Raw genomic sequence first — 27855 nt, 5'->3', positions numbered from 1 at the left:
CTTTAAAAAAAAAACCTACATCTGCCATCACCGTGAGCGCGGCTGTCCAAAGTAACAAAATATCTGAATATTTATCCTGTACCGTGAATGCCGGAAAGTGTAAAAAAAAAAAAATCGAAATGGCAAAATTGTATTTTTTTCTTGCTAACTTTTCCTCTAACAATGGTACCAATGTAAGCTCCAGTTCAGCTGCAGAACACTCTGTCCCCCTAATGATATTACAGCTCTCTGAGCGAAGAGCAAAAATCGGAAGCACCGAGGGGCCCCACTGGGACTGTGGCACTTAAGGGCCCGCACGGATCTGGAGCGGGGCTGCTGGGAACAGTACTTCTACCATAACAGCCCCAGTTCCCTGTAGCTGTCGCTTGTGGGCGTGGTTGCGCAGCTGTTGCTAAGGAAGTACAAGCCGCGGCCTGTTGACCGTTACTAAGGAAGTGAGCGCGTCGTCGCCGGGCCTGTTGCTAAGGAAGTGAGAGCCGGCGGTCAGTCGGCATCCGGCGGCTGGACAGAGGGACGGAATGACCGGCGGCTGGGACAAGGCAGGTGAGGGGCAGCCCGGAGATGACGGGGGCAGCTGTGTGGGTGTGTCTGCACAAGGTGAGGAGGCGGCCGGGCACAGGACAGGGCCCAGCGGGTAGCAGCATGGGAGGGCTGGGGAAACCAGGGATTAACGAGTGATGGTTCAGGACAGTCTCCTGGACACGTATAGTATACATGAGCGACCCGGGGTGTGCCCTCCAAATGCCAACCGGAGCCCTGCAGGCGTGGTGATGCCATACTAGTGTCTGGTGTGGTGATGTCACACCTAGGACCCGGCCTGGTGGTGGTGTCACACCTAGGACCCGGCCTGGTGGTGGTGATGCCATACTAGTGTCTGGTGTGGTGATGTCACACCTAGGACCCGGCCTGGTGGTGGTGTCACACCTAGGACCCGGCCTGGTGGTGGTGATGCCATACTAATGTCTGGTGGTGGTGGTGTCACACCTAGGACCCGGCCTGGTGGTGGTGGTGTCACACCTAGGACCTGGCCTGGTGGTGGTGGTGTCACACCTAGGACCCGGCCTGGTGGTGATGTCATTACTAAGACCTGGTGGTTGTGTCACACCTAGGACCCAGCCTGGTGGTGGTGGTGTCTCATCTGCTACAATGACATCTTAGTGCCTGACATGCTGTCATGTGTAGTATCTGATCGGGTGATGCCATACCTAGTATAATGCAGTGATGTCACATCTAGTGCCTTGTCTTGTATACACAGTAATGAGATATATTATATATAATATTCTGTACCTGATGTCATGTCTGGTACCTGACACAATGTCTATGATGTCACATATAATACAATGACATCTAATTAAATCAAATGGTAAAACTGGAGAGACAAAAAAGCGCAAATAAAGTCTTATCTGATAACCAAGGGGTATAAAATATTATAGGTACGCTCACCTGATGGGGTTGCATGTAAAGGCTGCAGCAGGCCCACCAATGAGATACAATGCAATAAATGGAAATAAGGTGTTTCAGAACTGCGCTGCCCAAGGTTCAAAGGTACGATCACACACGAGGGGGAAGCATGAATGGGGTTTATTATGACAATGCATTTCAAAGTTTTGAAATTTCTTCACCAGGATGAGTGTGTGGTTGTTTCTGATCAAGAAGTTTGAAAACCTTGAAACGCGTTGACATAACCCGCATTCATGCTTCACCTTGGTGTGTGATCGCACCTCTGAACCACCGTATTTCCCATTTATTGCGATTTGCAAGGACATCTAATTGGTTGACTTTATGATGTCCTGTTCCTGGATATTTTACCTTTTACCTATGATATCATATGTACCTGACATCTACTGTCTGATGTTATGATGTCGCCTGATATGATGATGTCATCATTGGTGCAATGTAGTAGTGATGTCGTACGTATCTTGTTACTTGCCTTCTATTACCATTCTGTATAATCTCTGCTTGATGATGCCACATCTACATATGATGTCACATCTGTGATACACGACCTGATCCTCTCTCTGATCTAGCGAGTCTCCCCATGTATTTAATTTTAATTATTGGAGCATTTCTACATATTTTTCTGAGATTTGAAGTTTCAGTATTTCTTTTAGATGGTCGTTCTAGTAGCACTTCTTGTGGTGGGCGCTGATATTCTGTTGTAATCCTGTGCAATCTATAGGACCTGTCCAGTTTCATGTGAATATATTGTGCAACCAATGTATAAGAGACGTCACTGGGAATTTTCTGTTATTTATCTTGTAATTTAGTGTTTGTATAAATATCACATTCTGGTGTCAGAACCTGGCAATTCTAGAGATGAGCGGCACAACATAGACACTGCTTATCTCTTTCTGCAGAAAAGTCAGTCACACGTGCTTGTTCCATGTCAACTGATCTACTAACATGTAGTGTCTCCCAGGGGTAAAAGGCGTTTAGCATCTGCTAGATGGTATACAGTACATTGCCCAAGTTCATAATGCCCATCAGACGCGCGCCGCGGGGCCTCCAGACGCGCGCCACGGCCGCCGGAGAGCTTTAGGTTATGTTCACACATGTTGTATTTTGCAGCAGATTTTCAGCTGTATTTTGCAGTCCCAGCAAAGTCTATGACAAACCAGAATTCTCTGTTCACACATGTTGCTTTTTGTTTGCTGCGTATTTTGTGCCTTGCTTGCGATTTTGGAAAATACAGCATGTCACTTCTTTCAGCGTTTTTTCATCCTTAGGAAGTAATGGGTGGTGAAAAAATAAACGCTGCAAAAACGCACCTGCGTTTTTTGCTGTGTTTTTGCAGCGTTTTTGATGGCAAAATAGAATGGGATTCTTTTTTTCACAGAACTTTATGTACATGCCTAGAGACAGAAGGACAGTGGAAAAAAACGCAGCAAAACCTGCATTTTTGACGCAGCTGTTTTATTGCCAGAGAAAAGTTGTCAGCAGATTTAGCTGCAGAAAAAAACTCAACGTATGTGAACATAGCTTTAGATGGTGTAACCCTGTTCTAAACTGCTATGTTTTGCCCATATATAACACTGAATGGCCACTTTATTAGGGTCGCCCATCTAGTGGCGCTTTGGGGCTTCTTTGGCCTTCAGAACCACTAGAATTTTTGGCATATATCCTACTGAAACCGTTCTGCAGAAATGTCGGCCCAGGTGGACATCCTGACTTGTTATGGATGACCCTTTGTACATCGTCCCAAAAATGCCAGTGTGTCAAGAAATCATTCATCCACCAACCTGAACTGTTCACACTGGATAGGAAGGGTTCAGATCATGATGCCTGTGCCAGATTCTGCCTCTTCCATCAGTATGGTGCAATCCTGGATTCTTCTGAAAAGGCAATGTGTTCTCACTGATCACACTCTTGGGTTATTTGCCCACTGGACTCTTTTCAGTATGTTTCTCGTAGACAGTAATGGCCCTGGAACTAGTGCCCATCTGTGGAACGTCAAGTTGTTAACATCTACAAGATCCCCTTTCTCTGGATGGTTTTCCTCGATTTCACCTTTTTTCGGTATACTGTGGACTAGGGCTGGGCAATTTTGCCCAAAAGAAAAATCTCAATTTTTTTTTATATAATTATGAAGGGAATTTGTCACCAGGTTTGTACTTTGTAATCTGACAGCAGCTTAATGTAAGGGCAGAGATCCTGATTCCAGCGATGTGTCACTTACTGGGCTGCTTGCTGCAGTTTTGATAGAATTCCTGTTTTCTCTGCCGCAGATCTAGCAGAGCTCGGAATGCTGGACTGTGTATAACCCCGCCCCCACCACTGATTGGCAGCTTTCTGTATACACAGTGCATAGGCAGAAAGCTTCCAATCGTTGGTGGGGGTTACGCAGAGGAAGAGGACTACATGGCCCAAAACAACTTGTCAATTATTAAGAATTTCCTTCTACTAAAACATTGATTTGTTGGAAACTGCAGCGAGTAGTCAAGTAAGTGACATCCCTGGAATCAGGGTCTCAGCCCCTACATCATTTTGATCTCAGATTACATAGAAAAACCTGCTGACATATGCCCTTTAAGGCTAGGGCTACACAGTGACTTTGGAAATCTGAAGATGCGCAAATTCATAAGGAGGTGTGTGTCTTGTAATGAATTTGGTGTATTTTACGCCTGCGGACTCTCAATAAATTTCGGTCTTGATTCACCAGCCCCCATCTTCTCCAGCATTGCTTGCTCCGTGCACGTTGGGACCCTTCATCTGCACCACCTTGCACCCCCCTAACAGTGCCACAGGATATAGATATAACTGCTGTGATGATGATGATGATGATGATGATGATATTAATCTATTTATTTATATATCGCCCCCATATTCCGCAGCCATTTACAATTCAGACAATTTACGGACATTATCGGCAAATACACTGTTCACACTGCGTCCAAGGGTTCAGTCTGAATCAGTTTTTAGGGGGGGATGGAAACCGCAGTTGGGGCCATAGAATACAATGGCACGAGCGGACGCATTTCTTAAACTCCTTTGTGTGTTTTTTCTCTCTGAATGTGTGAGTTTGTTCAGATGGGTACAGAAGGGGCAGTAAACCACGTCTCTGTGCCCATCTGAACAAACTACGTTCAAAGATAAAACACAAACGTAGTTGAAGAATCCCGCCCTTTCTTTGTCGTTGTATTCTATTGCCCTATTGGCGGTTCATTTGAATCCATTACTTAGGGGGTGATTTAGACAGAACCCCCCCAACGCACTGAAGAAATGCAGTGTAAACAGTGCCTCCTCTCCCGGCCACCCACGCACCTTATTGCCAGCACTGCTGTAACATCGGCTTTACCCTGATATTAGCAATTTTTTATTTTTGTTATTTTAATAAAAATCAGAACTGTGCATCATTGAAATGGCGAATTAATCTGATTTAATCGCCCATCCTTACTTTATACACCATTGCTGGAGAAAACCCCTCAGTGTCAGTTTCTGAAAAATTGATGGCTAGCACCGATGACCATGTCTTGTTTGAAGCTGCTCTGATCAGATTTTCTCATTATAATGTGGATTTGCACTGATTATGACCCACAGGAAACTGCACAGGGAAGTCTAGATTGTGAAAGGACGGGTGTCCAATAGAGCAGCCATTGTGTATGTTAGTAAGGCTGGTTTCCCATGCTCTGTGTTCATAGACCGAGCTCTGGTCGGAGGCCCCATCCGCGGGGTCGGAGGCCCCATCCGCGGGGTCGGAGGCCCCAGCCTGACCGCCAGGTCTCATCATCTCTGCTAACTGCTTCATATATTCCTATGAGACAGTTGGCTCCGGTCAGAAGAGTTAGCGGACATTCTGGTTCTTCTGATCGCAGCACAGTCAGCGTTCCACGGATGTGTGATACCGAGGTTAATCATGGCCATACTGCTATATACCTTCAATGCAAAATCTGACCCTCCAGAATTCCAACTAATCCAGTTCGCTCTTGCGGTGTTCTTGACGTTAGTTAAGAAAACCGTGGCAAAAACAATGCACTTTTGCCATCATCTTGGAAAACCGAGGCCAAAAAATGCCCCACTGCTGCAAAGTGTAAATTTATAATATGATATCCAACAGTATGAATGGGATCCAGTCTGATTAGGTTATTAACACTTTAACAGCCCGGCTGAACGGCTCCTTAACACACAATATTCAGTGTGGCAGATACGCTGCTTACTGATGGTTTCCACATAGGAACAGATTTTTTTTTTCCTTTAACAAATTGTAGATCAAAGGTTAAAGCCTTTGACTTGGAGAAAGTAGTTCATGAATTTGGCACCATTTTGAAGAATTTGGCCCAGTAAAAGTCAATAAAAAAGAAAAGTGCCATAAACGATAGGTCAGGCCGTATGTGTATGAAGATGCTAACCAGACGCGCGGAGCTCCTCATATATTTTGCTGTACTAGCCCTTTAAGAGCCCTGGCAGGGAATTGGTCCTGTGCTCAGCAGATGAGGATTCTAGCGATGCTGTCACAGTCCAATCACTGGGCGTCTTTGCAGAATCATCATGAGCGCTGAACCCCGGTCCGTCCGGTGCTGAGTACATCATACGCTGCACAGCTTTGTTTTCTCAACTCCCCAAAGGCCGTTATTACAAGCAGGAGCAGTAAAGGTAAAATATTTTCTGCCTGATGACTGCACCGAGGCTGGGCGGTGAGACACCATGTAACCAAAGATGGGAAGCGAGAACCATAATGCAAATACACATTGATTAGACTTTAGTAGTCATATATCGACTGCTCTTATCAATACATAGTGTCAGCGGTGTCATCCTGGAGAGTGCAGGTCCTGGTAGGGAGGAACATGACGCCTACCATTTATAACCTGGAAAATAATGAGGGATAGCAAAAATTAGGTGTACAGATACAGGTGGGGGTTCTGGTTCTGAAATGATAGTTGCTTGGCTGTTAAGTTATTACTGATTACTAATAATATTTGTGTGTACATACATTACATTACTTATCCTGTACTGATCCTGAGTTACATCCTGTATTATACTCCAGAGCTGGACTCACTATTCTGCTGGTGCAGTCACTGTGTACATACATTACATTACTTATCCTGTACTGATCCTGAGTTACATCCTGTATAATACTCCAGAGCTGCACTCACTATTCTGCTGGTGCAGTCACTGTGTACATACATTACATTACTTATCCTGTACCGATCCTGAGTTACATCCTGTATTATACTCCAGAGCTGCACTCACTATTCTGCTGGTGGAGTCACTGTGTACATACATTACTTATCCTGTATTATACTCCAGAGCTGCACTCACTATTCTGCTGGTGGGGTCACTATGTACATACATTACATTACTTATCCTGTACAGATCCTGAGTTACATCCTGTATTATACTCCGGAGCTGCACTCACTATTCTGCTGGTGCAGTCACTGTATACATACATTACCTATCCTGTACTGATCCTGAGTTACATCCTGTATTATACTCCGGAGCTGCACTCACTATTCTGCCGGTGGGGTCACTGTGTACATACATTACATTACTTATCCTGTACTGATCCTGAGTTACATCCTGTATTATACTCCAGAGCTGCACTCACTATTCTGCTGGTGGAGTCACTGTATACATACATTACATTACCTATCCTGTACTGATCCTGAGTTACATCCTGTATTATACTCCAGAGCAGCAATCACTATTCTGCTGGTATAGTCACTGTGTACATTACATTACTTATCCTGTACTGATCCTGAGTTATATCCTGTATTATACTCCGGAGCTGCACTCACTATTCTGCCGGTGGGGTCACTATGTACATACATTACTGAGCTTTCTAGATCAGTCAGTATTGCACCACACCCTAGTATTCTTATTTCAGCCCGTAACCATTGGATGGAAATGCAGACATGTGATCTCTTTTGCTCTATCTGATTGGCCCATATTCACTCTATGCTAATGAGGCACCTTTGCCAGATAACTGGGCAGTGTTGCACTTAGTAGGATGGATCATGCACTGAATCACGAATTTTACTGTGGTGTAGTGAGCCCCTCCTTGCCTCTGGGATCGCTACTTTGTCACACGTTTTCAGTGCTGGGAACTTCCAGGGACATTTATAATCATAGGTATCACTGATATCATCCACTGCATTTATAATGCTTCAAGCTACTGAATTTAGGGCTACTGGCCCTTTAATCGTAATGCACCAGTGTGTAGCAGTATTTGGGAGGCTCTGGGCATAGCGACAACAGAGCTGGCGTATCTTCCTCTCGCTCATCCTCTCCTGTGACCCACTTTGCTGGCACACTGACCTTGAACAAGCGTTCTCCACTGAGATGACAGATGTTGTGCAGAGCCGCTGTGTAATACGCTACGTGGCAGATCACATGGAGGAATGCCAAAATCCACAGCAGACACCTCTACTCCTAGATTGACTTGAGTTACGTTCACAATGTAATCCATTTTTTTTGCATTTGTTCTCTTTTTTTTTTTTTTTCTTTTGTGTTTAGGGTGGTAGTTGGAAGAGTGGTAAAGTGTCCTGGCTTTCCAGACTCAACGAACCAATACAAGATGTCTAAGTCAAAGAGCTCCGAGTCTGTGCGGGTTGTGGTGCGATGTCGGCCCATGAACAGCAAGGAGACCGCTGCCGGGTTTGATAAAGTAGTAGATGTGGATGTTAAGCTCGGTCAAGTGGCAGTAAGGATTCAGAAAGGAGCCTCTAATGAGCTGCCGAAAACCTTCACCTTCGACGCCGTCTACGACAGTAACTCTAAACAGGTGGAGCTTTACGATGAGACATTCAGGCCTCTGGTGGATTCAGTCTTGCTCGGCTTTAATGGAACCATTTTTGCATACGGCCAAACAGGCACCGGGAAAACGTACACAATGGAAGGGTTAAGGGGCGACACCGAGAAAAGGGGGGTCATACCAAACTCATTTGATCACATCTTCACGCACATTTCAAGATCCCAGAACCAACAGTACCTGGTGAGAGCTTCATATCTAGAGATCTATCAAGAGGAGATCAGAGATCTTCTCTCTAAAGACCAGTCTAAGCGGCTGGAGCTTAAAGAAAGACCAGACACCGGTGTCTACGTGAAGGACCTGTCCTCTTTTGTTACTAAGAGCGTGAAGGAGATCGAACACGTGATGAACGTGGGGAACCAGAACCGCTCGGTTGGCTCAACGAATATGAATGAGCACAGTTCCCGTTCACATGCCATCTTCATGATTACCATTGAGTGCAGCGAGCTCGGGTTGGACGGTGAAAACCATATCCGCGTGGGAAAGTTGAATCTGGTAGACTTGGCCGGAAGTGAACGGCAAACAAAGACCGGAGCCCAAGGGGAAAGGCTCAAAGAGGCTACTAAGATTAACCTGTCCCTCTCTGCACTAGGAAATGTGATATCTGCCCTTGTAGATGGCAAGAGCACCCACATACCATACAGGGATTCCAAACTAACCAGGTTGTTGCAAGACTCTTTGGGGGGCAATGCCAAAACGGTCATGGTGGCAAATATTGGCCCTGCCTCATATAACGTTGAGGAGACACTGACCACTCTACGTTACTCCAACCGTGCCAAGAACATCAAGAACAAGCCCAGAGTGAATGAAGACCCTAAAGATGCTTTATTGAGGGAATTCCAAGAAGAGATCGCAAGGCTTAAGGCCCAGCTGGAGAAAAGAGTTGTGGGTAAAAGACACAAAAGGGGAAAAAGACGATTTGGTGCGGGGGAGGATGATGAAGACGGAGACTCTTGTGAGGGAGAAGATGAAGTGGAGGATAAAGAAGACTATTGGCGGGAGCAACAGGAGAAGCTGGAAATTGAAAAGAAGGCCATTATAGAGGATCACAGTCTGGTTGCAGAGGAAAAACTGAAACTCCTACAGGAGAAGGAAAGGAAGATGGATGACTTAAAAAGAGAGAAAGAAGCTATGGAAATGCTGACAGCCAAAGTGAAGGTAAGACACCTTCTGATGGGTCATAAAGATTTCCATTGTGGTGATTTCTTGTGTTCTTGATAAAGTAGTAATGATATCAGTAGTTGAAGGTGTTCATCACCTCGTATTTACTGTGCAACTTACTTGTCCCCACAAGTGTCAACTTAGTGTAGATGAAAGACCCCACTCTAAGAGCAGCCTTGGGGCTCATAAATCCCTACCTAACCCTTGCCAAATTTGTGGTCAATGGTGGTATCTCTCTAAAGGACATTGAATATTCCTCACTCACTTTTTGAAAAGGGCCAAGTTGATTTCACCCTATGTATCACAAATCTTGCAGTTTTCAATGGTGCCATTCACTACTTATGTTTTGCCAAGCGGGCAGAGTTCTTTGACCATAAATTATGATAATTAACAGGGCTGGTCGGTGGCTGTTTTAATATTCTTTTCTTACTTGTAGAAAGCCTATTGGTGGCTTAGATTCTTGGTCATGTTACAGGATCTCGTCCCCTCTCCATTCATTGTCCATCACACTGCTTAGTGTCCATCCTTCATTGGTCCTCTTCGACCTAGGTCCTTTTGGGGCCAATCAAAGCTCCACCCCTAATTCTATCAAGGGTGGTCCTTTCATGGTTGCAGAGTTGGAAGTGTAGGGTCCCTTAGTGCTTTTTTAATGGCCACTCTTCATAATTAACACTAATTTTGAGTCGATCTCTCAGGCTATGGAGAGTAAACTTCTTGTTGGTGGAAAGAACATTGTTGACCACACCAATGAGCAGCAGAAGATCCTGGAGCAGAAGAGACATGAGATTGCTGAGCAGGTAAGTAATAAATCAGCTTGAAAAAGCCCACATTTTGGCTACAGTGGGGGGCACAGAGTTCTCACTTGTCTGTTTTTGTAGAAACGTCGAGAGCGAGAGATGCAGCAAGAGATGGAGAATCGAGATGAGGAGACGCTGGAGCTCAAAGAGACATACAGCTCTTTACAGCAAGAGGTCGACATCAAAACTAAGAAGCTCAAAAAGGTGAGGGCCATGTGGACTTGGCCTTTTTGCTGGTAGCTCCAACAGGGATGGTGGAAGCATGGTATGAAATACTTCACTGCTGCCAATTTGTTTTCCAGCTCTTTTCTAAGCTTCAGGCTGTAAAAGCCGAGATCCATGACTTGCAGGAAGAACACATTAAGGAGCGTCAGGAGCTAGAGCAGACGCAGAACGAGCTCACCAGAGAGCTGAAATTAAAGTAAGCTTCTGGTGTCCAACCATAGTGGGTATAAGTGATATATCTGCCTGACAACAAATACATCTGCCACACTCATATATATTATCCAGATTGAGCTTCCTAGAAAAGCTAGATGACAACCATGATGGCCACCATTAAAATGTTTACATACATAACTGAATAGACTTATCCTGTGAACAACATTTATCCACTGGATGGGTGATAATTGTATGATTTCTGGATGTCTAACACCATGCTAGTGTGTGTGTGTGTGTGTGACCGCTGCCAACAAGATCTATGAAAGCAATGATCACACATGCACACTACCTCTACCTTAGACCCATAGAAGTGAAAACTTTTTTTGGTGGGGGGGCACATATGCGCATTAATACTTCATCCACACTGAGGATATGGGACGCCTGTTTTCGGCCCGGGTCAGGGATCATGTATTAATTACCTATCCTGTAGATGGGCGTTTAGTGTTGTTCGTGGCTTTAACCCCTTTGGGAACGGAGAGTGATGGAGCCTTCTCTTTCAGACATTCATATTGATTTTCCAAATGGGGAAAAAAAGAGATATCGGGATGTGGATCCTTGATAACTCCCTAGTGACCTGTGCTCTGGAGTTGGTGTATCACTGTAAGGAATGTGAGCACTTGGCAAGTGCTATACCAGTATGCCAAAGTGATGAGGTGTGAGGCTCTGATGTCGTGTAAGGTCACCCCCAGCAGATATATACCGTGTCTGCCGGACTGTGAGCGCATCTCACTTTAGTCTGTTTAGGAAATGGAGAGCAGGATGTGTGAATTATTTATCAGGCTGTTTATATCTGGTTTATTATTACAGCGCGTCCGAAACTAAGTGAATCAGTGAAAACAGCGCTAGGGCAGATTTATTCATCACTTTGGCACCACAATACTTGCACATGATGCCACCCTGACATACCACATGCACTGGCACATGGCCATCTCTAAAGTACCCAAGGCTTTCTCTGTCATTCAGCACAACCAGTAGGACTGTGGAGTCGGTAAGCCAAACCTCCGACTTCTCAATTTCCTTGTCACCGACTCCGACTCCCTCATACACGGCTCATGTTTAAGTTATAAATTTACTGTAGCACAGATTCATCTCAGCTAAAAGTCTAGACCCTTAGATCAGGAATAGGACAGACATCTATAGGACATTTCATAACTTTCCCAAATTCTAATGAAAATATTCCCCACAAACTGCATGGAACTACTGTACCCAATTTATTATATATTTTAGGAGTTGGAGTCGGTCCATTTTATACCGACTCCGACTCCACAGTCCTGCCAGTAGGGCACTTCATCTGTCACAAATGAGGCGCTGTTACTTTGGCATTTAGTGGCCAAAATTGAGCCTACCAGCTCAGCCTTGATAATGCATGGAACAAATGCCCTATTAACAAGGCAAAATGCCCTGTACAACTACATCAGCTGCTGAGGAGGGTCGGGCTCAGGATAAGTGGTCTGTTTTTAGGCTTTATTCCGACGTACATAATTTTTCACAAAGAAATGGTACGAGAGTCATCAGGGTTTTGGATCCGAGTTTCACTAATGTTTGCTCTGTTTCTGTTTCTACCATCCGTGTTTTATCAGTGATTTTCAGATAAATTATAAAGCTTCTCTTATCCCTTACAATGCTAATCGTGGACAGCACTCGGATTTTACACTTATACCATCCCTGTACTGTCCATTTTCACTGACCCATAGACTAGTAATGGTAATTTTCATCCATGACGCTAATTTAAAAAAACGAACATGTCTCCAAGATTTTTGCATGGATACATAGTCCACAAAAAACCACGGACATGTGAACAGCTCCATAGATTATAATGGGTACGTGTCCTAGCAGTGAAAATCAAGAATAGAATTTGTGAGTCATCGTCGAAAGTGTTGACACCCTTGTAATTGTTCCAGAAAATGAAATATTTCTCCCAGAAAATTATTGCAATTACACATGTTTTGTTATACACCTGTTCATGTGTATTGGAACAACACAAAAAAAAACAGAGGAAAAAAAAAAAGTCAAATTGGGCATAATTTCACACACAACCCCAAAAATAGTCCAGACAAAATTGTTGGCATCTTTCCAAAATTGTGAGTGAACCACTTTGTTTCGATCATGTGATGCTAGTTCAAACTCACCTGTGACAAGTAACTGGTGTTGGCAATATGAAAATCACAGCTGAAACCAGCTAAAAAGTGGAGAAGTAAACTCGTTCTTTGCATTGTGTGTCTGTGTGTGCCACACTAAGCATGGAGAACTGAAAGAGAAGAGAACTGGCTGAGGATTTGAGAACCAAAATAGAGCTTTTTGGTAAAGCACATCTTTCTACTGTTTACTGAGAATGGAATGAGGCCTACAAAGAAAAGAACACAGAACCTACAGTCAAATATAGTGGAGATTCAAAGATGTTTTGGGTTGTTTTGCTGCCTCTGGATGCTTTGACTGTGTGCAAGACACCATGAAATCTGAAGATTACCACAGGATTTTGGGTCGCAGTGTAATGCCAAGTGTCAGAAATCTGGGTTTGCTTCCTAGGTCATGGGTCTTCCAGCAGGACATTGACCCCAAACATACTTCAAGAAGCACCCAGAAATGGATGGAAACAAAGTGCTGGAGAGTTCTGAAGTGGCCAGCAATGAGTCCGAATCTAAATCCCATTGATCACCTGTAGCGAAATCTTACAATTGCTGTTGGGAGAAGGCGCCTTCAAATATGACAGACCTGGAGCAGTTTTCAAAAGAAGAGTGGTCTAAAATTCCAGTTGAGAGGTGTAAGAAGCTGTTGATGGTTATAGGAAGCGATTGATTGCAGTTATTTATTCCAAAGGGTGTGCAACCAAATATTAAGTTGATGATGCCAACAATTTTATCTGGCCCATTTTGGGGTTTTGTGTGAAATTATGTCCAATTTGTTTTTTTGTGGTGTTCCATTAGACACACAGGAAATAAACGTGGTTAACAAAATATGTGTAATTGCATTAATTTTCTGGGAGAAATACTTCATTTTCTGGAGCAATTTCAAGAGTGCCAACACTTTCTGCCATGACTGTATGTGAAAAGCGGATGAGGCCTTATTGTAATTGCTACACGCCGTGTAAGGCCTCATTCAAATGTCTGTGTTTTACGTACATGTTTTATCTGTGATTTTCACGTATAGGACACGTCCCATTATAGTCTAGGGGGCTGTTCATATTTTTGTTTTTTTGAAGACCATGTGTCTGTGCAAAAATCATGGAGACAAGTATGTTATTTTTTTTTAATTTTTTTATTAGCGACACAGATAAAAATTACCCGTGCAATTTTATAGGTCTGTGAAAATCACTGACTGTACCCCGAAGGCATTCCCGTACTATCTGTGTAGGAGAAGTTTTTATAATTTATTCAGACGTTGAAATCACTGATGGTAAAAACTGATGCGCGGACCAAACACTGATAAAACACTGACTCTCGAACCTGAAAATCAGTGCTGTCTGAATGAGGCCTTACTGCTTGCTTTGGAAATTAACGCCTTCCTGGTGGTGGTTGGAGTAAGCTGATGTTCAGGACTGACCATTTCTTCTTGTGCTGCAGGCATCTGATCATTGAGAACTTCATTCCAATGGAAGAGAAAAATAAGATGATGAACCGCTGCTATTTTGAGGAGGAGGAGGATCAATGGAAGCTTCACCCGATCAGCAGGCTGGAGTAAGTCCCTGTGACCTGCCTCTCGTGGCCTGCGCCAATTCTGAGACGCCCCCCCCTTCCCTGCATATCTGGTAATTGCACCCTCTTCTCCATAGCAATCAGCAGATGATGAAACGACCCACGTCTGCCATAGGCTACAAGAGGCCATTGTGTCACCAGGCCAAGATGTCCATGATGGTCAGACCTGACCCTAGATACCGGGTAAGAAAAGCTCTTCTGTAAATTAAAATGAAAGATACTGCAATTTTTTTTGTTTTTGTACGTCACTGTTTTTAAGATCCCTGCTTGCTGTCATTGAATGTTAAAATTCCTTTTTGAGGCAGAAAACCCACAGAAATGTCTCAGATGAAGGTTTGTGACACTTAACACAATCCTCTATGAACTGAATAGTTTGGACACCAGATTAATTTATTTTATCTGCACTGATACATTGCAACAAACTCCCAGGACAATAGGGAGATTTGTGCTTGGCTTACAGACTGGATACATGTGTAACAAACCCTTAGGATGGGTATCTAGCCCCTGGTTAGATACCCATCTCCATTAATGTCTCCATTAACTGACAGCAAGTAGAGATCTTGAGAACATTGATGTATTGGAACGAAAACTATTACAAAGCTTGCAAAATTTTTCATTATACAACTATTAAATGTTGTCCAACTAATACCCCATGAAACATTGGGGGTTAAATTTGTGTTATACATTGTGTCATACACTGGCACAGTTAAGACCCATCCATCAGTTTTATATGGTCGTACTGAAAACCTGCTATCAGTGGTCCTATCCAACATTACCAAAGAAAATGAGTCTATGTATCAGGAAATCATAAAGGGGTCGATAATATATGATCATATCCACAGGCTGAGAATATTGTTCTTCTGGAACTTGATATGCCAAGTCGTACAACCCGGGACTACGAGGGACCGGCTGTGGCCCCCAAGGTCCAGGCTGCTTTGGAAGCTGCTTTGCAGGATGAAGATGACATCCAAGTGGACGCCTCAACATTTGAGAGCTCAGCCAGCAAGAAATCCAAAGCCAGGTGAGTGCTCCTGCAATATTTGGGAGGTTACAGGTTAGGCCTGTGCACATAATGCTATGCATACTGACCGGTATATATCTTTACTGTATACGGTATCATGGAATAACTTGCTTTTCTGTATACTGGCATATAAGATATACCGTCATACTGGAGACCAGGAGGACAACAGCAGGTGGTGAATAGAGATTCATGGGTGCTCTTCTCTTCTTTTTTTTTTTGCGTACATGCTCAGCATAGATCAGAAAAAGGGTCTGAACAGTGTAAGGCTATGTGCACACGATGCGTATTTCATGCGTATTTTGTGCGGAAAATTCCGCAGCGTAAACGCATGAATTACGCATGTTAGCCTTCTGCCATGGTCCCCTATGGCATTCCGCAATTGTAATGCCCACTCTGCGGAATTTTCCGCAGCATTTTGTTGTGCGGAAAATTCCGCAGCATGTCAATTCTTTGTGCGTTTACGCGTGCGGAATTGCCATCTACAATGCAGAAGAAAACGCAAGGCAATTCCGCATGTGCAAAACGCGCGAATTACGCACGAAAAACGCATGCCAAATTCCGCATGCGTTTTCCAGGAAAAAGGACATGCGGAAATTTCCGCTTCAAATACGCATCGTGTGCACTTAGCCTGTGTGCCCACGTAGCATTTTTCAAGCGTATATGCTGCGGAATTTCCGCAGCGTAAACGCTTGAAAAACGCATGTATATCCGCACCCCATGGTCCCCAATGGGATTCCGCAAGTTCTATGCACATGCTGCGGATTTTTCCGCAGCGTTTATGCCGCGTTCAAAAATCCGCAGCATGTTCATTAATTTTGCGTTTCCGCAAGCGGAATTGCCTTTGTCCAATGCATAAAAAACGCAAGGCAATTCCGCATGTGGAAAACGCGTGATTAGGCTATGTGCCCACGTTGCATTTATGAAGCAGAAAATTTCTGCTGCATAAATGCAAGTCCTCTCCCGGAAAAACGCATGCGGAATTCCGCACGCGTTTATCGCGCATTTTTTGCGCGTTTATCACGCGTTTTCCACATGCGGAATTGCCTTGCGTTTTTTATGCATTGGACAAAGGCGGAAACGCAAAATTAAACGACATGCTGCGGATTTTTGAACGCGGCATAAACGCTGCGGAAAAATCCGCAGCATGTGCATATAACTTGCGGAATCCCATTGGGGAACATGGGGTGCGGATATACATGCGTTTTTCAAGCGTTTACGCTGCGGAAATTCCGCAGCATATACGCTTGAAAAATGCTACGTGGGCACACAGCCTCAACGCGCGATAAACGCGTGCGGAATTCCGCATGCGTTTTTCCGGGAGAGGACTTGCATTTATGCAGCAGAAATTTTATATAGTGTGACCAAGTAATAGTTAAAAAAAGAATAAGAATGGTAAAAAATAAAAAAAAAAGATTATACTCACCTTCCGGTGTCTTCCCGGTGTTCTCTCTGCTGCGTCCGATCTCTTGCAATGCTCGCGGTGGTGTGAAGGACCTGCAGTGACGTCATTGAGTCATGTGATGGGTCACATGACTCAGTGACGTCATGGCAGGTCCTTCACAACAGCGCGAGCAGTGCAAGAGACCGGACGGCGTGGACAAAACACCCGGAGGACATCGGAAGGTGAGTATAAACTTTATTTTTTATTTTAAATTCTTTTTTTTACAGATTCTATGGTACCCGGGTCTGGATGAGAGTCTCCTGTCCTCCACACTCGGGTACCATCCGCACATTAGAACGCGCCAATTACGCAAGTACAGATGCAGTCTTGCGGAATTGGCGCGTTCTAATGCAAGTCAATGGCGGCGATTATGCTGCGTGTCCGTAAAATTAATGGACATGCTGCATATTTTTGAGCGCAGCATAAACGCTGTGGAAAAATACGCAGCATGGGCATTGAAAGTGCGGAATTGCATTGGAGACCATGGGGGAAGGTTTACCAAGCTTTTACGCTGCGGAAATTCCGCAGCGTAAACGCTTGAAAAATGCATCGTGGGCACACAGCTTAACGGTTATTTATGGGTGATTGGCGACATATTGTATAGTCTGTTCCTAAAACCCACCCAGCATCCCACATGTGTCGTCAGATACTGAAGCTGGCAAAGTGCAATGCTTTGGATCCCTCTGATCGGTGGCTCCAGCTTGGCTGCAATGTCTGCTGGAATTTAATGTAGTTTGAAAGTTTACCTCCTTTCAGCTTTATTTTTTTTTTTTACAACTTTGTCCTCTGTGCTTTACACAGCAGCTTTGCTTGTTTCTGTTAACTACTGTGTATAAGCTCAGTGGATTCTTGCTCCAATTGCAGCTACTCATTTTTCTTGTATGCTCTCACTTTTGTTTTTCATTATTTCCTTCTCTTTTTCAGACCCAAGACCGGCGGCCGAAGAACTGCTCCACCTCCAGGGCCTTCTGGATCTTCACAGTTCCCACAATCGAGGGGGTTGGTTCCAAAATAATCATAGAAAATGACCCCCAAACCAAGACTCTCAAAATAGATAGATGAATTATTAGGATGGACTGAATTAAAGACAACCTGCACGTGCCCCGGGGCAGATCCCCCCTCACCTCCTCTGGTTAAGCTTCCCAGAAGGTGAAGATCTGGGGGGAAGGGGTCATCTGTAAACAAGTCAAAGGCGCTGGACTTGTAATGCGGCATCGCCCCTGTGCTTGGCATGACTTCAACTGTGTGGAAAGTGTTTCTATGTAGGACTTAATTTGTGATGGATCTGAGGACACGGAGACCACAAGTGTATACAGCTCCACCTGACATTGAGTCGTCTGTGCACATACGGTGTACCGGGCGCTCGGCCTCTGCACTGATCTCTCGACACCCCGACCTTTCTTCTTTTAGTATTTATATGATTTTTTTTTAGCTGTATATTTAGTTGTCATCTTTTATACTGTAAATTAGTGACTTTTTGTTTCATTGCGTCGGATAGAAACCTGTGTGTCTTCTCCAGCGACAGGCCCAGGTACGAAAAATCAGTCACCAAGCTCGCTTCCTTCCCTCTACTGCAGATCTCACACAGTCCCCCATTAGTTGGGTACCAGAACCCCTCCGGCCACTGGCGGACACAGACCGCAAAGGGCCCCTGTGCAATATATGGGCCCTTTGCAGCCAAAGAGCTCCTAAAAATGCAAAATCGCACCTGCTCTGGAAGTAGAAATGGGCCCCTATGCGTCTGCACAGGTTGCATCAGTGATATGTCCGCTCCTGTCTCCGGCCCACCTCACGCTGTCCGCCATCTTGCTGCTTGGTAATGTGACTGCACTCATTAAATCTTCATGGCTTTCCATGGCACCTGCTTGCTGGTTTGTGTCCATCCATGCTTCCCTCTGTGACATTCAACCCCAGAGGTGCGATGTGACCAGGAGACGCTGCACCTCCTTTTCTGAAGAAGCCATAGATACTGTGAATTTTATACAGCGACGCAGTGTGATGGCTCCTTCCCCGTCCAGGATCGCGCAGGAGGGAGATCTATTTATTTGTACCTTTCTCTATCGGTGAATGTATATTTAAATAAAATCTCTTTACCGCCCCCGGAGCGTGTGTCATACTTCACCGGCAGCGTCAATCAGTACAGCCTAGTGGTCCTTGACCACCACGACTCCCACCACTCATCACTATCATTATTGTGACACTGTGGTTGGCTCTGATACCAAGTTCTAGGGGGCATCATAGCTAGCTGTCGTATGAGGTATGAGGATCCAACCTACACATGGCTAGCCCTAATCAGCACACTGGCTGCTACTCTTAAAGGGTTTGTCCAATTTAAAAGATTATAGCTCCAAAGGCATTTCATACCCACCAAAAAGAACAAACAGTTCGAGCTTTATTCGCCCTTCTGATGTCCACCCCTGCTCTGGTCTTTGTAGATCAGCTGCAGCGGTGATGTCACGTCAACAATGCTGAGCTTGGCAAAAATGTCTGAAAGGGTAGCCCTGGAGTTGGCACAGTTATGAAGGATCCAAGGGTACGCTGTGGTTATCTTTAATTAAGACACTTGTACTGTTATTGGGTCACTGGTTAAGTCTTTGCAAGTGAGACCTTTCCTGGCCCTTCTTTGAACCACAGTATACCATGACTGTCTACTAATAGGAGCCAGCACTTTTATACTTTGGAATCGCATATGAATGGGAACGTGTCCCAATAACAGGATCAGTGTTGCAATCAAGAGCCACGGTGCCGCCATAAGAGTAGATGAAGCCACATGCAAGATAGATCCTCATAAAATGATACCAAGCCACAATGTCTAATGAGCACCAGCCAGAAGAATCAGCCACAGTGCCCCTTTGGTCCCCAATAACAGTAGCACAAGTCCGTGCCGTTTTCTGTGTTAGATTCCATGAGCGTTGTCAAAGAAGTATGAGCCAGTGTCCCAAAATGGGCCAACCACTATGTGCATTCGACAAAAAGACCTCCCAAAAAATCATCAAATACTGACCCTTGGAACCTCGATACCCCCATGAGTCATCATTTTGATGATTTTTTTTTTTTCCTCTATGGCACAGTGGCTGACTCGTTTTTGGACACCAGCTCGTACTTTTTTTTACAACGCTTATGGAGTGTAAGGGAGATGGTGGCTTGCACTGACTGCGACAGTTCTGGGGACAGTGCTTGGCGGTGGTATGGAGGGCCTAACGGACACTGGCCCATGTTTTATCAAACATAGGAATAACTTGTGTAGAAATTTTGTAACAAACGCTGTGGTTGGCAGTGCTATGCTGTCCCTTTAGGGGGTGCTGAATCAATGTCTGCTCATGTTTGCCCAAGAACAGGAGACAGACCCATATTGAGCTCACTGACCAGACAGCATTTGTACATAAATGTATGATCACCAGGGGTTCAACCAACCAGCACTACAAGAGGGATCCTAAGTCCCTGTTTTCACTATAAAAACTGGACGAAGCCCTGAGCTGAAACTGGCCTGGTTAAAAATGTTGGTTCCCTTAACTTAATATTTTCTTGCACCACTATTTTAGGCAATTACTGCAAAGGATTTCTGTAACTCTCAATGAGCCTTCTGCTCCTGTCCACAGGTATTTTGTCCCCGCTCCTTGTGAGCAAACCGCTCCTTGTGTCTCAGGTGTGAAAGCGCCTTTTAGATTGCAGGTTTCAGCTTTTTCCACAGATGATCAACAGGACTTAGATCAGGGCTTGTGGAAGCAATTTCAGATTAGCCTTATGCTGCTCTTCTCCATTCTTGGATGTTTTAGCTGTGTATTTTGGGTCATTACCCTGTTGGAGGACCCCCTGACCTGCAACTCAGACCAATCTTCCTGACACTGGGCAGCACGTTTTGCTCCAGAATCTCTTGATAGTCTTGAGATTTTATTGTACCCTGCATAGGTTCAAGACACCCTGTGCCAAATGCAGCAAAGCAGCCTAAAAACATAACAGCCGCCTCCATGTTTCACAGTAGGTACAATGTTCTTTTCTTTGTATGCTTCATTTTTGTGTCTGTATACCTAGAGCTGATGTGCCTTGCCAAACAGCTCCAGTTTTGTCTCATCTGTCCAAAGGACATTCTCCCAGAAGCTTTTTGGCTTGTCAATATGCATTTTGGCAAATTCCAGTCTCGCTTTCTAATGATTTGCTTTCAACAGTGGTTTCTTCCTCGGTCGTCTTACATGAAGTGCACTTTGGTCAAGACTGCGCCGGATGGTGCGCTCTGATCTGACCTGACACTGAGGTACCTTGACCTTGGGAAGTTACCTGTAATCGCTTTGGAAGTTGTTCTGGGCTCTTTGATTACCATTTGTATTATCCGTCTCTTCAATTTGTCATCAATTTTCCTCTTCTGGCCATATCCAGGGAGGTTGTCTACTGTCCCATACACCTTAAACCTCCAAATAATATGTGCAACTGTAGTAACAAGAACAGAGAACTCTCCTTAGCTTTCTTTGATTTATGGTGTGTGCAGCACACCATGATGCCAAACAGCACAGTGACTACTTTTCACCCTCCTAAATAGGCAGACTGACTGATTACAAGTTTGTAGACACATGTGATGTTAATTACAGGACACACCTTATTTTAATATGTCCCTACGGTCAAAATATTTTCAATCTTTTAAAGTAGTAACATCATTTTTGTCCAGGCCATCGGGCCATTGTTATTAGATTTTTTTCTGTTGAACCACAATTCAAAAGCAATGTCTGATTTTCATTAGTTGATATTCAGTACCTTTAAAATGAAAATTACGTATGTCAATATCAAGATATTTCAGTGACCATTAGGGTTTTTCATACTTTAAGGCTATGTGCCCACGATGCAGAAATGCTCCGGATTTTTCCTGAGCGTTTCTGCATCTCCCTGGCAGAAAAAAACGCATGCGGATTGTACATGCGGATTGTATATGCGGATTGTACATGCGTTTTCCTGCCAGGGACAAGCGGAAGTGAAGCGTTCTTCACATGCATTTCCGCATGCGGGTTGACAAGCGCTTTTCCAAGCGATTTTGGCATCACTTGGAAAGTGCTTGTCAACTTGGTCACACTATATAAATCCATGCAACCGGCATGTGACCGTAAAGAATGGTCAAAAATAAATCTATACTTACCTTCTGATGGCCCCTGGAGTCTTGCTTCGCTCCGTTCTCCCTTGCCGGCAGATCGCGGTACACTGCACTGAAGGACCTGCCGTCACATGACTATGACGTCAGCGCAGGTCCTTCAGTCCACCGCGAGCTGCCGGCAAGCCGAGACAAGCACACCGGGGGCAATCGGAAGGTAAATATAACATTTATTTTTTATTTTACTCTTTTTTGTCACAGGTTCTATGGTACCCGGGTCCGGAGAAGAGTCTCCTGTCCTCTAGACCCGGGAACCATCTCCACATGAGATGCATATTCCATGCGTTTCACAGATGCAGTGATGCGTAATCCATGCGTTTCAATGCAGTCAATGGCGGTGAAAACGCAGCACTTCCGCAAAATAATTGGTAGTGCTGCGTTTTTTTCCGCAATGATAACCCGCAGTGGAAATTTCCGCAGCATGTGCACAGCATATGAGTATTATCATTGGGGAACATGGCAGGCCTTCTACCATGCGTTTTTTACGCGTTTCTGCAGCACTTTTGCCGCTGCGGAAACGCTTAAAAAACGCATCGTGGGCACACACTACCAGGATACAACTAGGCAACTGACACCCAGCTATTCAGTTTAGCTTAGTGTCATTTGGAGGCAGACATGGGTTTGAGTAGCAGACCTGTTGTAGCCCTAATCTTTTTTTTTTTTTTTTTGTTTTCAGAAGACGTGGGCTGTGGCCAGAGTTTTTGATGGGATGGGTTAGAGCAGGGTTCCCCAACTCCGGTCCTCAAGGCCCACCAACAGGTCATGTTTTCAGGATTTCCTTAGTATTGTACAGGTGGTGTAATTATTACCTGTGCAGGTGATGCAGTTATCACCTGAGCAATAGTAAGGAAATCCTGAAAACATGACCTGTTGGTGGGCCTTGAGGACTGGAGTTGGGGAACCCTGGGTTAGAGAACGTGAATGAGACCACTCTGTTTCACCCCGTGGAGTGACTGAGAGCATAGCCTGTACTGTTCAGCCAGTATGCTCTCTCGTCTGTATGGTAGGACCGTGTACTTTGACGCAGTCGGCCATCATGTATCGGGGTCGGGTGGTCCTTTTGCCATTGATTCTTGCCAGCCTGCCCGCCCACCATAGCATGGCACGGAGTAAAAGATGGAGCCTGGACTTACCAACACCTATCTATAGGATCAAGCTTCTTCAGAACAGTTAAGTAGGTCCCTTGCTGTGACCCTGCGTTGTGCTGGCTTCCCTGTGGTCCTTTTTTGGCAGCATCCTATCCTGGCGCACAGGGTCACCCTCCCTGGCTATGCGCCTATTGGCGTTTCACTGCAGTCCCCATCCCTCCACTTCACTCCTCTGTGTCCCTCCTTCGCCCCTTCCCTGGTTTGGGTCTTTTGGCCTCTTTGAGAGGGTGAGGGGCGCTTTTCCCAGCGGTCCTTGGTGTTATATCGTTTTCCTGGGGATCTAGAGCTTGCTGAGCCCTGTTGGCCTCTCCTCCTTTTTTTTTTTTTTTTTTTTCCGTTGCTTCCTACAGATCCTGCTAACTGGGAAATGTATGTATTTGTAATTTTTAATAATGATAAGGTTTGATAACCATCTGGTTGTAAACTCTAGTGCTCGCTGGTGCATTCTGGCACACTCCAAATAGTGCAGATGGTGACAGTACGAGCAGTTACAATGATAAGCGTTCGTTCACCCCCTGGCCAATCCCCGCCAATCAGTAGTCCAGAGAACTGAGCCTGCCCCCTGGCCAATCAGAGCAGACGTTGTTGCTGCCATTTGCCACAGGCCCCACTCCTTCCTGTAGTTTGGGTGGTGAAATTTTCCTGTTTTTTATTTTTCCAGGTCTTGTCATTGGATTTGAGCCTTTGCTCCTGGCTGCACTACCCTGCACTCCCCATCGGCTGTGTTCACAGTCCTGGCGCTCTTGGTGACTATCCTGTTAAGGTCTCACTGCACTTTCCTCTCAGCGGAACGTTGGACTGAGTAGGCTGTTTGCTACTGGAGGCCTGATACCTGCAGTTCCCCTGCGGCTTCCCCTTCCTTTAGGCACCATCTAGCTCTCCTATTATTCCTTAGACCTTTGCCTCCTCTGTCTCCGTGTCAGAGTCCACAGAAGACTGTGCACGCTCTACAGCCCAGCCTACACTGGTTACCTATTATGCTTGTATTTCTTGCAAGGAAAAGTTTCCCTTGGGCCAAGCCGCGGTACCCTCCAGCTTCCTCTACCGATGTCCATTCAAGGGATCCTCACAGCCGTGAAGACTATGCGCCCCCTTTACCCTGCATGGGACCTAGTTTTGGCTCATTTTGTAGCTGAGTTAACTAAGGTATCCCTGACCCTGATTACGGTTCTGTAACAATTAGCTAAGGGGGGACCGCTGGTACTCTGACCGCTGTTCAGTGTGAGTCACACCCACCAGCTGCATTGCACAAGCTTGGCCGATCGCACAGGCGATCCATGCGGCCTCGGATCAGCTCATTGTTTAGGTCAACATCTGTGTTTCCTGGGGTATGGTCACAGTCTCGTTCTTTCTCACCTAAGGCACACTCCCCACAGAGGTCAGAACAAGCCCTGCATCAGTTCGGCCTCTCTAGGCCACTGTCCAGTCTCAGCTCACAGCTTCACTTAACACCGTGGCCCCACCACTGGCCACCCACTGCTATGTGAAGTCACACTCCAGGACCATGTAGGCTGTTGGTTGGCCTGGGTGACGGACACTAGCAGAGCCCTGGCAGCTCTATTGTCCAAACCTAGTAAATATCGCGTAATCCAGCCTGTCCTGGTTATATTTAGGTAAGTGCAGGTTGTCATTGGTTTAGTCTGTGGCGACTTACACTTCTGTCACCACCTCTATGTCGACGCCCACAACCCCCCTTCTAAATGGGTCGTAGCTGTGTCTCAGTGGTGGCTGACTTTGCCGAGGTGTCATGGTCCTTTGTTACTGTTGTGAAGCATCTAACAATTTTCCCTCTGTCCTTGGTACTCGAACCACCTATCAGTGTGAATCAGACCCACCAACTGAGGCCATACAGCCTGGTGAGGCCTGCAGGGGACCCTGCAACCCAGATTCTGTCTACCTCCCTGAGTGAGTTAGACCCACCAGCTTGGACCATCCAACCAGGCGAATCCTGCAGGTGACCCTGTGACCCATATGTTGTTCTGACTGCCTTCTAGATTGAGTCAGATCCTTCAGAAGAGGACACACACACACATATCCTTTCACAAGTTTCTCATAATAGTTGGTCAGAATTTGGGCCCATTCCTCCTGACAAAACTGGTGTAACTGATCCAGGTTTGTAGGTCGCCTTGCTCGCACCTGCCTTTTCAGCTTTGCCCATAAATTTTCAATAGGATTGAGATTAGGGCTTTGAGATGGCCACTCCAAAACATTGACTTTGTTATCCTTATCCTTAAGGGGTATTCCCATCTCCAAGATCCTATCCCAATATGTAGTAGGTGTAATAATAGTAATATTATCAAATATCTCCAATTAGAAATGTAGCATAGTATTTTTCCCTCACCCATGACAGCACACCTTGAGAGAGGGATCCGCCCCACCAAGGACAAGAAACCGTATGAAATAAAAGGGCGATACCTCTCCCTCGCTTCAGTTGGTTTCCTGTCCTTGATGGGAACCTGTCTGAAAGAAGATGTTCATACTTTCCTGGGCCTGTTCCGGTGAGGAAGAGCGGGCGTCAGCCTGTGCACCGGGTTCCAGGTTCCAGAAGCGCCATCTGTGGTTCCCTGGAGCCGTGTCCGAGCGTGCGCAGGCGGTGAGGAGGGCTCCGGCTCCCCGCGGACCCCTGCGCTGTCCTCTCCCTGCCGCAGGCTCCTGGCTGGCCGCATGCCGGGAGCGGCGTCTTCCGGGTGTGACGCGCCTGACATCACAGCGCGGTACACGCTGGGAGAGGCGTGCCCCATGACATCGGGGGGGTGGCACCTGGATCCATCATGGCGACGCCCTGTAAGCGCTTGCCGGCCGGCTTTTGTAACCTTGGCCGGCGGGCGTCAGGAGGGGGGAGGACACCTGAACCAGGGGAGTTTCCGGATGTGCCCTATTTTAGGTGGTGATGTTGTCCTGGTAAAACGCTGCCTATACTTGTGCTTGTGGTATAGCAGCTATGGCAGACCAGGACAACCAGGAGCTGCAGCAGCTGACCCCTCCACATCAGCAGCGGAAGAAGAAGTTGGACGCCTCTCACACGGACAGCCGCTCCAGTAACCGTAGCGGCAGCAGGAGAAGTAAGGTGGCCGACGCTTCAGGGCCATCCAGAAGGGATTCATCTTATGTCCCGCCACAGCCTCCAAGTCCGGTACCCTTTTGTGACTTCAGGGGTGAGTGATCTTCGTGAATGTCACTTAATAGTAATGGAAAGTTACGTGCTTCATTCCTTAGGAACCTAAGAAGAGTAGCGCCAAACAGAAGCACAGGGTTTGCGCCTTATGCCATGTCCCCCTTTCCATAGATTAACAAAATCTAAAGACCGGGCTCAACTGTGTAGGATAGGTACCCGGAACACAACGTAGTCCGAATTATAAAGTAAGCAAGGTTCCGGCACTCATAAAGATGAAGCAAGTCAGAAAATTGTAAATGAAAGCTCAATTTCTTTTATTGGTTCTTCAGTGAATGATTGCCCAACGTTTCAACCCCACAGGGGTTTTCATCAGGGGCTTTAAACAAAATTGTACATGTGAATAAAAAACAAACAAATAATATTGGTATTAGTACTGGTAACATACATACTGAAAAAACAACAATAAATGATAAATAACTCCGATGAGGAGTAAAATATAAGATATATAATCCGAAGAAAACTGCAGTCCCTCGTGGAGATGTCGCAAAATATCCAAAGTATGGCGAAACCAGTGGAAGGTGACTAGAGAAATTGCCTTTACAAATAGGTGCTATGGTGAATATTAAGGAACAATGCAGGTGCAACCTATGTGCAAGAGAGAGGGAGGGGAAAAAAAAGGGGGGGGGGAGAAGGAGAAAAAGGAAAAAACGATACAGGAATATAACAAGAGAGATGGGAAATGAGAATAACCAAAGATGGAGCACACAGGGAGGCGAACCGGAGAACTAAAGATAGTTCAATCAAAAAAAGGGAGGGGGGATTAAATAACCTGGATAAATGGAATTTGGAACCATGAAGAATGGATAAGCCTCAGGATCAAAATCTGGCAGCTAGAACCCGAGAATGAAAAAGTAGAAAACATGTGTATTGAATATAATATCAAGGGACCAGGCAATAGCAAGTATGAGTCAATAAATACCCAATCTGAGGGTGAATCAAAGTCACCAGTAGAAGGTAATGTTGGGTACGTGTAGTCATCAAACCCCAGAGGGAAGGGGAATAACATGTGTGGTCAGAGGCTATGGGCTGCCAATCTGTAGTTGAAATAAACAATCATATTTTTGTAACAATGTATTAGTAGAGAATATAGGTTAACCTATCCTCTAGTGGTATAATCAGTCTTACCTGGGTCCTATACGAGGTGACCGTAGTATGTGTACGTCTCCAGCGTGCGGGCAGGCTATAAATAGCCGCCCTGCGCTCTATTTCCTGCTTCCTGTTTAGTGGAACGCAGGTTCCTGCTCTGTGGAATGCATCGTCACATCTGCGCATGCGCGGGATGCACATAGACATGGAGGAAGTGAAGGTGGAACGCAAATAATGCGTTCCACTGCATGCTGGCAGAACAGGTCTAATGGTGGAACGCAGGTTACGCGTTCCACTGTGTAAATGAGACAGGTAAAGTATAAATAATAAGAGGATTGTTAGAGGGACAACCCTAAAAGGAAGCAGATGGGGAAATTAAGGGAAGAGAGGGGAGAAAATACAGGAGAAAATATCACAAAAGTACAAAAAGATCCAATGCATATAATAGATGTTAAACCACACATCCATATTCATATAGATACAAAAGGATGGGAGCCCAGATCGAAAAAAGACTCTG

General features: G+C 45.4%; 1 protein-coding gene across 3 annotated transcripts; it reads left to right on the top strand.

Moving 5' to 3' along the window:
• Positions 1-401: 401 nt before the first annotated feature.
• KIF3B (kinesin family member 3B) lies at positions 402-18893 on the top strand. Of its 3 annotated transcripts, none has more exons than XM_073682797.1 (9): positions 402-539; positions 7951-9403; positions 10102-10203; positions 10285-10407; positions 10506-10624; positions 14202-14315; positions 14411-14516; positions 15176-15354; positions 17720-18893. In XM_073682797.1, the coding sequence occupies exons 2-9, from the start codon at positions 8012-8014 to the stop codon at positions 17808-17810; spliced, it is 2226 nt and encodes a 741-aa protein (XP_073538898.1). In that variant the 5' UTR covers positions 402-539; positions 7951-8011; the 3' UTR covers positions 17811-18893. The 3 variants fall into 3 exon arrangements, with proteins under 3 accessions (XP_073538898.1, XP_073538895.1, XP_073538896.1); XM_073682794.1 differs by having other exon boundaries at positions 402-543; XM_073682795.1 differs by having other exon boundaries at positions 429-597.
• Positions 18894-27855: the final 8962 nt, after the last annotated feature.

This window comes from Phyllobates terribilis, unplaced genomic scaffold (genome assembly GCF_046119375.1).
Source record: "Phyllobates terribilis strain yellow unplaced genomic scaffold, ASM4611937v1 Scaffold_5__5_contigs__length_657084704, whole genome shotgun sequence".
NCBI lineage: Eukaryota > Metazoa > Chordata > Amphibia > Anura > Dendrobatidae > Phyllobates > Phyllobates terribilis.
This window is presented reverse-complemented; position numbering and strand designations above follow the sequence as displayed.

Bases quoted from the DNA above. Each gene is read 5' to 3' on its own strand.
- KIF3B (XM_073682797.1), top strand. From the start codon at position 8,012: ATGTCTAAGTCAAAGAGCTCCGAGTCTGTGCGGGTTGTGGTGCGATGT. The intron at 10,204-10,284 runs GTAAGTAATAAA...CTGTTTTTGTAG, and splicing joins GACATGAGATTGCTGAGCAG to AAACGTCGAGAGCGAGAGAT. The intron at 15,355-17,719 runs GTGAGTGCTCCT...TCTCTTTTTCAG, and splicing joins AGCAAGAAATCCAAAGCCAG to ACCCAAGACCGGCGGCCGAA.